Here is a 14,295-nt window from a genome sequence, read left to right on the forward strand (position 1 = left end):
TCGAAATTTCCCTAATTAATCTACTCATATAAAGTCTTCCCTAATTAATCTCATAACTCACATACTCATATAAAGTCTATTTACGATTTGACAAGTAGGAGTAGATTTAGGGAGTTACATTTTCTTTGAAAAGTGCACCATTGATTTAATAATTAGATTGTGCTAGTTCAGAACTGAAGACAAAGTGTGGCTAGAGTTCGTTTATACCTTAAATTTCTTTTTAGTCTTAATATGTCAGGTGGACGTAAAGGTTAATTTATGTTGCTGCAGTCCAATTTATCGACCTATAACCTTTTTTTTTACGTGGGGAAAATCCATCATGGATACCCGCCAGCGCGGGGGCGCCAGAGGGTTATGTCAGACTCCTACTGACTAAAAACCACCACGTGTTAGCAGTCATACGCCTGGGTGGGGCGAGATGGGGTCGCGCTAGCATTCGCCATCTCGCCTCAGCGGTAGGCCCAGACAAAGCCTCCGGGCCCCGGCATAATGGTGGGGTGGCCTCGCTTACATAAGGCCACCCTTATCGACCTCTAACCTAACGTAACCTTTACATAAATCTTATAAATATTCTATCGAATATTAAGATGACATAATTAAAAATGAAAATATATGAAATAATTTTAACCGTCCTTAACACACCAAGTTGACGGCGCGTTAGCGCTTCGGTCACAGCACTGGCGTATGGCTGTTGTGCTGGCGGTTACGGATTCGATCCTTGAACATGACAGACATTTCTACTAGCTATACAGATGTGTACTGTGTGGTTACGTGCACTGTGTGGCTACGGGTACTGTGTGGCTACGGTACTAAAGAATATAGCCACCCCCTCTCTTCCCGTGGGTGTCGTAAGAGGCGACTAAGGTATAACTCAGTTCCGCTACCACCTTCGAACTTAAAAAGCCGACCGGTGGCGGGATAACTATCCAACTGCTGGCTTTGAAATACACAGGCCGAAGACGGGCAGCAGCGTCTTCGGTGCGACAAAGCCAGCCCTGCGGTCACCAACCCGCCTGCCCAGCGTAGTGAATATGGGCAAAACACAGTTCACGTTATTTTTGGCGTAAACTTGTGGAGGCCTATGTCCAGCTGTGGACTGTATAGGCTGTAATGATGATGATGATGATACAGATGTTTGTCGTTGTTTGGGCGTTTGTGCCTGTGTATTGTGTGTTTCCGGACCTCTGAGACAGGAATAAATCCTAGTGGGGGCCGTTGAGTCTGAAGTATTTCAGATGTATCGTATTAATAACGTTGAGTCGTTACTTGCATATAGGACCCGAGCTTAAGTATATTTAATAGTGTGAGATATATATTTAATAGTGTGTGATAGAGTGAAATAACATGGTGTAGTTAGTAAAATATTATTGAAATTTTGCACAGCAGGAAATATCTTCTATCTCCTCAACTTAAAGAAGATCACAGCTAAACAACACTACCCTCAAGTAATGCTGTGTTTCTGTGGTGAGTGTGCTAGCCATAGCACCCGAGGAAGGTCAGAGATAGGGTCGGGAACGCACTAGCAATGCTTTTAGTGTTACTGGCATCCATAAGCTACGGTATCTGCTATCAAGCTTACTATCAAGTAGAACGTTCCTTTGTTTGTCAACCTGGATGTATTAAAAAAATAATTGTTACACTTGTGAAGCAGTTTGCCTTAAACACAAATTGTTACAAATTGCTACCACCAACACCCTTAAGCTCTTGAAATATATTTCGTTTGAGTGAAACCAGAGGGAACGTAAAGTTGTTGAAAAGTATTATTTATATTCGTTAAAAAACGATCTAATTAATTTGTTGAATAAATCTTTGTTGGTCGGCGAGTAGTTCTCTATAATATTCTTGGCAACAGTTTTCATATTTTAATGAGTTTGGATGTCAGCCATCTTTGCTCAGGTGAAAATGTTTTTGAAGACGAATTTTTTAACTATAAAATATTTCGATTCATTTAAATTCCTTTTTACAAGTAATTTTACATAAGCTCTTTATATGGAGATATTAGCTAATTAAATTTTCAAGATGTATTACGATTTGCAATTATCGTGCACTAACTGTTTGATTTTCATTGAATTTATCTATCTATTACAAATGGTTAGTATTTGTATGGCTAGCTAATTATCAAATCCTTTTGTCTTTTACCAATCACATTTTTTCTATCTATCTATCTCTATCTAATCACGTGTTTGGGAGATTATTTGATATTTAAAAAAAAATAACTGCGATTAAGCTGATGATAGTGTCTTAAAAAATAAATAATTGTGTCATGACAAGGCAGTGATTTTATTATTTTTATTTTAGTAGATGAAAGTGGAAAGTAAAAGAGTTTTCATTTACACAAAATACATATTTTGAATAATATTAGAATATAGATATTTTGTATGTAAGATATAATTATAGCTATGCCTAAATGGTCTCTTATTTTTATACATTACTTAAATTATTAAGTCATTTGTATTTAAAAGGTTTTGAACATAGAAATAAATTCATCTACTTTATTATTAGTATAGATGATTGGGTACACGCAAACAAAATAACAAACGGCAACACATTGTTGTTGCGGTGATCCGCATTACAGCTGCATTTGACGCATGATATTGCACTATTTCGCGATATTGTGAACAACCTACATACTATTTACTATCCATAAAATTATTATAACTGGATTAATGAAATATTCTCATTTAAAAAACATATCACTGTACACCTACATTAGAACACAAGTTACAAATGTATATTTTAAGCCGACGATGCATTGGCGCAAGGGTGACAGCACTGGTTTGTGGCTGTTGGGCTGGCAGTTGCGGGTTCGATCCCCGCACGTGACAAGCATTTGCATTGGCCATACAGATGTATGCCGTGGTCTGGATGTTTGTGCCTCGGAGAGCACGTTAAGCCATCAGTCCCGGTTGTTATCATGTACACCTGATAGCGATTGCTACTCATAGTAGGGAATATATCCGCCAGCCAGCATTGGAACAGCATGGTGGATTAAGCTCTGATCCTTCTCCTATATGGGGAAAGAGGCCTATGCAGTGGCATACAACAGACTGAAGCATGTTTTAAACCGACTTGAAAAAGGGGGGAAGTTCTCAATTCTATTCTATTTTGTATGTGTTGAAACTCGTAACTTTTTTTTATGACAAATAGGCAGGCATTTGACCACAATCTCACCTGATGTTAAGTGACGATGCGGTCGAAGGTGGAGCATGCCTGCCTAATAACAGCCTATTCACTCTGGCCTTGAAGGCACCCAGATTGTATCGTTCGGAGAACTTTTTATTGGATGTCCTGATTTTATGTTTCTTGATTCTATGTTGTTTTAATTTTATGTTGCCGGTGCTTGTCGTGTGGTCCTATTCAAATTTGAGCCAGATCCTACAAGTAGTTTTTGAATGATCCGTAATAACGTGTATTGTTTTCGTGAGGCCATCAATATGAAAAAAATATCAGAAGTAAAATCTACTGAACAAATGACCTCGTTACGTTGCTCGTAACGCCATCTAACGCTAATAGACGTCGACGTTTTCTAATAACGCCATCTATCGAAACCCTATTGGTATTTGATTCGTTTATTTACCATTTAACATGGAAAGCCCGGGTAGGCAGGCATAACCGTACCCGGAGAGGCCCTCGGGCCTGCCAGGACGATCCACACACACATTTGACATGGTATAAATCTTTTTATTAGACTAGTAAGCCTTTGTGCCAGCGATCTGAAGGAGCAAACTCCAGTGGTGCGTCGGAGCTGAATGACACACTTTTTTAAGGTTTATTATCAGAACAAATTTTATATAAAGAGTGATAAAATGCTAGTATTTTTTAGTACATATATGTATACATTTGTATTACAGATAGTTTCGAAGTAATATTTAATAAAACCAAAGAAAATATTAATTTCCGTGTATTACTTAGTGAATAATAGAAATCGCGTGACAAGTGACCGTAGATTACCAACGAGCCACATTTAGTACCAACATAATATATACCTTGTTAACGTAGAACCATCCTCATTTTTATTTATTCACCTTTTAAGTTATATATCGTTAGAAGTTGGTAGAAAAAGCTCCTTCGATATTATATTGTTTATAAAAGTAGGCCATACCAGCGTACGACGTAGTACGTCAAACAAGCGTACGGCCTGTCTGATAGTAAGCGGTTACCGTGGCTTATGCATAGTTAGTTAGTAGCATAGCTAATGCTTATGTTATTATCAATATACTAGCTAACCTCACAAATATTGTTTTGTCACATATGTTATTAACGTCCCTAAATCCCCTCCCCTATAACTTAGGGGTATGAAAAATAGATATTGGCCGATTGTCAGACCTACCCGATATGCACACAAAATTTCATAAAAATCGGTTCAGCTGTTTTGAAAGAGTCTTGTAACTAATATTGTGACACGAGAATTTAACATATAATATAGAGAGAAATAAATAAAATTGGAGTGTCTGCTTGTAATATTAAAACAACCGCTTTTAACTAAATGCATATTATGGATGGTATACACGGTACATACACTAAAATAATATTTTTTACAATTCTTGTCTGTCTGTCTGTCTGTTTGTTCCGGCTAATCTCTGAAACGGCTGGACCGATTTTGACGGGACTTTCAGTGGCAGATAACAATTATATATTTTTTGTTAAATTCCACGCGGACGTAGTCGCGGGTACAGCTAGTATTATATAAATGATAAACATGAATTTTATGGAAAAAGTTACAAATTTTGTATTAAAACACAGTTTCTTTCTTTAAAAGAGTAGATGCGGAGTTACTTTCCTACCCCTAATCCCCCCAGGAGCTCTGGACCTTACTCACCGCAGGATCGCAGCATTGCTTAAAAGCAGCAGTGTTATTTAGCTGTGATCTCCTGTAAATATATATTATATAATTAGTTGAATACTTCATGTACTCCTTATGTCTACATAATACGTCAAAAAACTTTATGAAAGAGACAAAAAAAAATGTTCATAAAGTTTTTAGACTCACATAAAAAAGTTTCCTTTTACTATGTAAAAGTGTTTGACTATATTTATGCAAGAGAGTATTAATGAATAAAATAAAATAAATAAAAAAGTAAATGGGCAGTCGGCTGACGTTAAGATATTATTACTGCCCATTAGCTATCTATTACGTTTTATGTGTAGTGGGTACTCAGTTTAGGCAGTTAAGGAAATTATTCCTCTTAGGGACTACTCCCTTCATTTATTAAAGAGGTCAACGGCAATCTACATACAAAAAAAATGTGTATATACTATTTTTTTCTGTTTTTTTTTAATGTGATATAACATTTTCAGCTATAATTAAATGACTTTTGACACTTTAAAGATTAATTTTATTGACACACTAGCTGACCCGGCGAACTTCGTATCGCCTGACAGTGACTTTTAAGTATTATCACAAATCTTTTGTATGGGAGTATAGAAAAGTGTTGTTTGTAGACTTTTTCAGAAAATTTTAAAATTTTTTTTTTTTTAGAATTTTTCTCTCCGTAAGAACCATCCTCGTACTTCAAGGAATATTTTAAAAAAAGAATTAGCGAAATCGGTCCAACCGTTCTCGAGTTTTGCGCTTAGCAACACATTTTGCGATTCATTTTTATATATAAGAGATGACGACTTCGATTCTCGCATATGACAAATATTTGTTTAGGCCCATACAGGTGTTTGTGGTGATCTGGGCTTTGCTTGTGCGTTCTATATTTCCGGACCCCCGTCACTGACGAAAATCGTACTAGGTGCCATTGAGTGTATGGCATTTGTTTATACATATCATTTGCATATCATTGGTATACATATAAATAATATATTATAATTTTTTTTTCTAGATACAACGATGGAGAGGAACACACTAATGGCCAAATGCTATCCCAGAATAAAAGATTACTGTCGTGAAAAACATGGTTTGGAGTTTCAGGTACGTCAAAATATTTTGTTTCTAATCGATTGATTTAGCTTGTAGCATTCCACTGGTGGACAATCCGCGAATTCGCATTGGAGCAGCGTGGTGGATTAAGCTCTGATCCTTTTCCTACATGGGGAAAGAGGCCTATGCCCAGTAGTGGGATATTAAAGGCTGAAGCGTATTCCGCTGGTGGAGATAGCCATCCACCTTCACGTAGGATCTATCTCCGCTTCATCCACCAATTTGTTCGAATGCCGGTTGGTGGAATATTCCCTACTATAAGTATAACTAAGGGAGGTAAAGGAAATTTCCTGCTCAAAATATGGAGCAACGCGACTGGGCTAGTATCTCGACATTACAGCTAAATAAAACTGTTTTCAAGCAGTGCTGTGTTCCTATTGGCGACTAAGGTGACCACACTATACGGTAACGCTCTTCCGATGTTTCTAGTGTGGTAGACGTCTATGCTACGGCTGACAGTAAGCCGTAGAATAATGACAGTGAGGTTAATGTGTCATAAATTTTTACTGAGAGAATCAGTTTTGATTATTATTAAGGTGGTGCTTGTCGTGTGATCTAATTTAAGTAAAGCGAGGTCTGATGACTAGTTTTGTATTATCCCTAATAATTATAATGAAACAACTTGTTTTTAGTATTCTGGATCTTACCGCAGTTTATTAAGATTTTTTAACACCCGACGTTTCGGATATATTATAGCAAACATGGTCAGGGAGGACTCCGTGACATGGTTACAAAAAAGTGATATCATTATAATGAGTTAAATTCGCGTAAACATTAGAAAAAAATATCCTTAATAATTTTTAATCTGGTATACTTGTAAATACAAATCGAACCAACACAATTTTAAACGCGACTTACGCAACACACTAAGAATTATTTGTTTTATATAAAAAGTTCTCGTTTTCCTTGAATTCGGGCGATTATTATCTTATCCGATACTATAAAAATTTATGTCTTCCGTTTCCCAGTTTCTAAATCCTTGTTTTCATTAAGGAGAAAGTCATTTTAATAATATTTTTTTCTGAAATCTCTATTCAATTTAATTAAAACAATTGTGTTTGCTCGTAAACGAAAAAATAAATTGGACTTCAATTACATCAACAAATAATACAATGTAGGTAGACGAAAAAATAGTCAAGTAAAAACGCGTTAATAAAGATTGCTCAAAAAGTAATTGATCAAATTTAAATGGTAATGTCATGACAAGTAGGTATCAAGGAAGTTTTAATTTAAAACAAGAATCGATTATCGAAAGTGCTACACCCAGTGTAAAGTTATGCGGTATAATGCAACGTGGGTCGACGAAAAAATAGTCAAGTAATTACGCATTGTTGTCAGATCTCGATTAAATTTAAATGGGACTATATGAAAAGTACCACCTGTCGATAAAAAAAAATCATCGAAGCCAATCCACCCAGTAAAAAGTTCTAAGGTAACATACATAAATAAGGATATAGTCGAATTGAGAAATACCCCCTTTTTTTGAAGTTGGTGAAAAAGACGTTGAATTTTTGTCCCTTGTACGAACTGACTCTTGCTTGTCGACTCTTGCTTGTGCAAGAATTTTTTTGTCTTTTTTTATCGCTTATGATCACTATATAAGTTTTCGTGCAGTGATTGAAAATCGAAAGCCATTTATTTCATTTATTTAGTATATTTCAATGGCATTAACAAAGATTTTTTTTGTATATTTTGGTAAATATACACAATAATATAAAATAACAAATTACCTGAAAATAAAACACATATTTCAGTTCAAAACTTTATAATAGCGACTTATTGAAAAAGAGTATTTCCATCTTAAACCACACGTATATGCGGATATTTAACCCTCAAACTGAACTTACCCTTAAATTTCCTTTGATTTGTCTCTCATAATAATCTTCGTATAAATCCGTAGATTTTTCCGAGTAGAAGCGAAGGGATTTTAAAGCTGTGGATACGAAACGAACAAAGGACGTTTTTCGGAAACCCATAATGCCATTAATCCCTTAAATGTTTCCCATAGAATTGATCAAACAGAAACGGATTCTTGAAAATGATTCATCAATCATGCAAGTTGATTTATTTATTGACGATTCTAAGGAAGTAAATCTTTTTTAGAATCGCTGTGATTTGAAACTCGATGAAACAAAACTGCGTCACGATAAACAAACAAACACAAATGTAGAGGAGAGAATGAGATAGAAAACATTACACAGTATTTTATATTCATGGTGAAAACTCTCTTGCAGGCTGCTTTTCAGAAGTTTCACTTCTCCCGTGTGCACACACACACTTTTTTCGTTTTAAATTAGACCGGAAAAGCTCGAAAACAACATAAATAGATATTTTCCCTACCTTAGGAGCGGGCGACCATCTGTATATGTTTTTCGTCATTATTCGTATTAGTTCAAAAGTAGATACTACAGGTAAAGACTTATTACATACAATTTACTTATATTTATAATTATGTTGACGATTTAACGTTGATACATATATTATCAAGAAATACAAGAGTTAAAGTTTTGTTGTAAATAAATATTTCTACCAGAAGTTCTAAATTTTTTTTCTACATCGTCTGTACAAAGTATTCATCTTAAGAGAGGATAAATATCATCATTTTGTTCCCTGTAAGATTAATTATCATAATTAGAAATTCGCTCAGAATGGCAACAAACGTACACGTAAAGTTTTTTGTTGGGTGGGTAGGTACTACTACGAGCTCGTTACTTTCATTATGAATTTGGTACAAAATATAAAGTAATGAAAAGTACTTGGCATAGCAAATTATATTTTATAACATCTACTCGTAATATTAGAACAATAAAATAAAATAAAATTTCTTTACCAAAAAAGTAAGCAAAAAATATCAAAATAATCCAAATGCGTTATATCGTGTGTAGTTCGAACTTGACATTTCCATTCAATTCGAAAATTAATAATTCAACAGAAATCCACCGTAAAATTCAAAGCCAAACAAAAGGTGCTTTATTAAAAAAATCTAAAATTAATAAAAATGAAACTCACAAAAAGGTTACCTTTAACGATGATGAAAGATTATTTATACAACATATGAGTAGAGTTAACAAATTTCATAGCGCAGTTGAAATAGTACGTCGAACAGCACGTGGGCATGCTTCCGTCGACAGAAATAAACCTGCTGCTGGAATTGTTGGTTTTCGTAAGGGTTATTTAGTACTTTTAGCTATATTGACGCGAGTTATAAGCGATATAATGTAATTTTATAAATAAATGTAATAGTTCGTAATAGTTATATGTACCGCAGCAAGATATATTGTTACGTGTTAGGGTTCGAAGGATTTGGAGAGAAAGACCTGCTGACTCTTTTCAAGACTTTATTCACTAGCACTAGGTCCAACACAAAGCACTAGGTTCAAACACTAAGCACTAAGTTCAAACACTAAGCACTCACAATGTCCTCAGTCGTAGCCAATGTCGTAGGTTTCACTGGTACCACTCTTGATCACTAGTTTTCACTCTTGAAGTCGCCTCGAAGATCGCTCAAACTGAACTGAACTCGCTCGCCTACCTGCGGCTATTTATATCGGCCGACGCGAGGCCCAGACCATTCTGGAAAGTTCGCGCATGTACCCGGTTTTCGAGACTATACTTCTATATAGTTCCACAGTAGTACCTCTAACGCCATCTAGTATTGAGTAGAGAGTTTCATGCGGTCTCTGTATTTGCGTGGTTTCAATGGTTGCCGCTAGATGGCGCTAGTTTCTTTGTGTGTCCTTAACACTACTCCCCTCTTAGAGATGCTCGTCCCGAGCATCGTTGTTACTGCTATGGTAACGCGCCAGACGGTCTATGTGTACCACTTTGAATGTCCCTCTTGGTTGCTTTTGAATCCTGTAAGTCACATCATTCAGTCGGGTAACCACTTTGTATGGACCGTCCCACTTGGTCTGCAGCTTTGGCGATTTCCCTTTCCGGCGGGTTGGGTTATGCAGCCACACCAGTGACCCTTCCTTGAAGCCGCTCGTGTTCGATTTCCGGTCGTATCTGGTTTTCATGTTCTCGCTTGAATGTAACCCATTTTCCCGAACCAAGGCGTGTATATAGCGCATTTTTTCACTTAAATCGCTGACATAGTCTTGTACGGTATTTGGTCCCTCCGGTGCCCCTCCAGTCAATAGGTCTACTGGTATTCGTAATTCTCTACCGTAATTGACATACGCCGGGGTAGCTTTTATGCTCTCATGCTCGGCGGTTCGGTACGACAGAAGGAAGAGTGGTATATACTTGTCCCAATCTTTTTGTTTGTCGTCTACCAATTTCGCCAAATGCCTCTCAAGGGTCTGGTTAAATCTCTCAACCATTCCTCAGACTGTGGATGGTACGCGGTGGTCCTCGTCTTATGCATGCCCAAAATTCTGCACACTTCCTGGAATACTTGCGATTCGAAGTTCCTGCCCTGATCGGAATGGATTTCTAGAGGCACGCCAAAGCGACATATCACTTCTTCGACTAACTTAGAAGCAACTGTTGTAGCTTCTTGGTTTGGTATGGCGAACACTTCGGGCCATTTGGTGAAGTAGTCCATGACGACCATAAAATACTTGTTTCCCGATTCCGTTACAGGAAATGGCCCCGCTACGTCAACTGCAATTCGTTCCCATGGTGCAGCGACGTTATACAATCGCAGATTCCCACGGCTCCTGGTCTGTGGTCCTTTTACAGCAGCGCAAGTAGTACATTTGCGGCACCAATCCTGTACATCATCTCGACAATGCAACCAGTAGAATCGTTCTCGCACTTTTGTTAACGTCCTCTTGACACCTAGATGACCTCCTGATACGCCATCATGTATTTCACGGAGAACATCTGGTACTCTCGTTCTTGGGACAATTATCTGAAGGTGGAACTCTCTGCCGTTAGTCTTCTCCCATTTCCGGTAGAGTATTCCGTTTTGAAGTATCAGACTGTCCCATTGAGCCCAGTACGCCTTAGTGACAGCGCCAGTGGGTGCAACCTCACTCCAGATTGGTTTTACGTCACCCCGTTTCTTCCATGTGATGATGTGCCGAAGGTCGTCATCTCTTTCTTGAGCTTCCCTCATAGCATCATTCTTCCAGATACCCAAAGGACTTGTTCTTGTTAGCTTTAATGTTACTTCATTAGATTCTTGCTTAACACAATGTTTGCAGTCTTCCGAACACGGCATTCGTGAAAGTGCGTCGGCATTCCCATGCATCTTCCCGCTGCGGTGTTCCGCCTTGATCGCCGTTATCAACATATCAAATGTTTCGCTTTCGACAACATGTAACGGAATCATGTTAGAAATAAAAAAGTATACATTTGTCCACTTTGGTTTGAGGTACACCACTACCGGTAGATGCAATACCGAAAGATTCTCCAATGCTCCTCTGACGTATTTTTTTACCTGGATTACTGGTACTTGCAGCGCTATCATCGTCATTTTAATTTTCAGCTTCAACGATTTTCCTCTTAGGCTTGCCCCGATTAGATCCCGCCCTGATAATCTCTTCAAACCGTATGTATTGGGACTCGTGAACTCTCTTCATGTGTTGTTTTAAATTGTTGAGGCTCGATGCATGAACTTTTATTTTTGTTTCTTTAGGCAAGCATCTTTTACACACAAAGAGTATTTGTTGTCCCGATTTGGATACAAAATCAACATACTCACTCAAATGTGGCCATGGATTTTCTTCAGTCTCACTGTAATCTGAATCCATGATATTTTTTTAATGATCACACACTTTATTTATAAACTTACACCACACCAACTGCACTGCTCATATAAATACGCAATTTCACAGGAAAAGACAAGAAAACAAAACAAACACTCGTTAGCTCTTGACCGTAACCGCCGATAATAAGTAATGAAACCAAAACAAAAACAATGTGAAGTGAATTTCATACAGCGCAGTTTTCCCGCTCGCACGCGCCACACCTAAGCTATATTTGTTTCACTCACACCGCGGCACGCGCTCCGCGCTGCAAGTGCCGGCGCGCTCGACCAAACTTGTCGAAACCTGTTTTTCCCGCCGCGCGCGGTGCGTACTTCCATTGGGTTAACTGTTAACGGGTCCGTTAACCATTTTATAAGTTAACTTAAAAGTTAATCCGTTACTCGAAGTGTTAACTTCGTTAATTAACTGTTAACGGATTAACGAGTTAATGCCCAGCTCTGGTACTGATATTATATAATATGTCATTAAATCGTGTGTTATTACATTTTGAGCTTTGTTTAACAATTATGAACGATACCTTTTCTCATTTATAATGTTACACAATTGTGTTTGCTGGCAAATGAAAAAAAAAAAAACAAATTCAATTACATCGACAACTACTACAACGTAGGTAGACGAAGAAATAGTCAAGTAAATACGCGTTATCAAAGATTACTTAAAAAATACTCATCAGATCTCAAATGAAAATCACCACCTTTTGATTAAAAAAAAAAATTACCTAAATTGGAAAATATGCATTAATAGCGATAGTTCAAAAATACTAGTTAGATATCTCAATTAAATTTAATTGAACTATCGCTCAGATTAGCTCAATATAGCTTTCAGAGTATAAAAATCTTTAAATGTTTACAAGACCCGCACTCGGTCCTGATCGAGAATAGTTCGGAATTGTAATAGAAAACACGAAGCGGATAATTAAACAATGAATAAGAACATTGGCACCGATTTCTACCAATGTTGTTTTACAATGACTAATGGTATACAAGTATGCCAATTATTTCGCATACGACTCAAAATTTACAACATAAAAGCAGTTATTGCATTTAATGGTGAAAGAATACATGACCGTTTCTGAATAATATTTCACAGACGGTCGTCTTTTCCTAAGATAAGCAATTTAATTTATTTTATTTATTTATTTATTTAAGCATACTAACAATGTACATATTTTTACATTGTTATAAACACATTAGGGAATACAGTAAGGTCCTTAATACATATATCAATAACTAGCATGCATAACATTCAATTTTTTTTTTCAGCTTGCATATAAAACATATAAATCTATTAATAAACAAATAAAACTATTAATTGCTTAAAAATTACAAACGAGAAAAAAATTACAAACGGATTACAAACGAGAACATAAAAAAGGATTACAAAAGAGAATATGAATAAAGAAAGAAAAAAAACTATATTATTTGTGATAATTGTGTTTGCAGACAAACGAAAAAAAACCGACTTCAATTACATCGACAAGTAATACAACGTAGATCGACGAAAAAATAGTTAAGTAACTACGCGTTATCAAAGATTACTCCAAAAGCAGTTATCAGGTCTCGATAAAATTTAAATGTGACCACATCATCATCAACAAACATCAGCTTTTGATTAAATTAAAAATTATCAAAATCGGTACACCCAGTAAAAAGTTATGCGGATTTTCGAGAGTTTCCCTCGATTTCTCTAGAATCCTATCATCAGATCCTGGTTTTCTTATCATAGTACCAAACTAAGGATATCCCCTTTCCAACAAAAAAAGAATTATCAAAATCGGTACATCCAGTAGAGTTATGCGGTATAATACAACGTAGGTCGACGAAAAAAGCGTCAAGTAAAAACGCATTATTAGATATAACTCGAAAATTAGTTATTAGATCTCAAATAAATTTAAATGGGACCAATTGACACACACCACCTTTCGATTAAAAAAAAAATTGTCGAAATCGGTCCACACGGTCAAAAGTTCTGATGTAACATACATAAAAAAAATACAGTCGAATTGAGAACCTCCCCCTTTTTTGGAAGTCGGTTAAAAATGAGCAATAAGTTTCCTCTTAAATGTATTATAATTATCACCAAATCTGTCAATGCCTGGTAAATCTTTTGCAATTGTTATAATGTTATATTAGTGTTATAATTTAAGCACAGTTTAACCACGGGCGCCTGATTTCCCATATGAGTTTTTGATCGTGGAATATAAAAGATATTAAGGATTTTATTTCTTGGGTACCTACGTAGGACTGAAAGAGTATACGCTCAGCCAAGTTGCTACAATGTACATCATGATGCAGAATTTTATACAAAAAGCATAGCTCGAGAAGTGCGCGCCTGTTCCGAAGGCTCATCATTCCAAATCAAGCCAATCGTTGACTGTATGGCTGTCTGTGTGAGATGCCACTGGCAGAAAAAGCGAGATACCTCGTAAAAGTACGTTGTATACTTTCTAAGCGTTGTGAGTGCACAATATAGGTGGGGCACCAAACAACACTAGCATATTCGAGAAGACTGCGAACCAAGGCATTGTACAAACCTATTTTTGTAGACCAAGAGAAACCGTATTACGTCTAATAAACCCAAGCAAACGAGCCGCTTTTGTAATCACTTTGTCAATGTGGGATCTAAATGTTAATTTCTTATCAATAATGA

At 36.6% G+C, this 14,295-nt stretch overlaps 1 protein-coding gene across 1 annotated transcript in view; it reads left to right on the forward strand.

Moving 5' to 3' along the window:
• LOC123666593 (NACHT and WD repeat domain-containing protein 2) overlaps nucleotides 1-14,295 on the forward strand; it is a 52,141-nt gene that overhangs the window by 589 nt on the left and 37,257 nt on the right. Inside the window, exon 2 of the mRNA XM_045600694.1 lies at nucleotides 5,829-5,917. Coding sequence (XP_045456650.1) covers nucleotides 5,829-5,917 — 89 coding nt within the window. The remainder of the gene's footprint in view (nucleotides 1-5,828; nucleotides 5,918-14,295) is intronic.

The sequence above is a fragment of the Melitaea cinxia genome, chromosome 26, assembly GCF_905220565.1.
Source record: "Melitaea cinxia chromosome 26, ilMelCinx1.1, whole genome shotgun sequence".
Lineage (NCBI taxonomy): Eukaryota > Metazoa > Arthropoda > Insecta > Lepidoptera > Nymphalidae > Melitaea > Melitaea cinxia.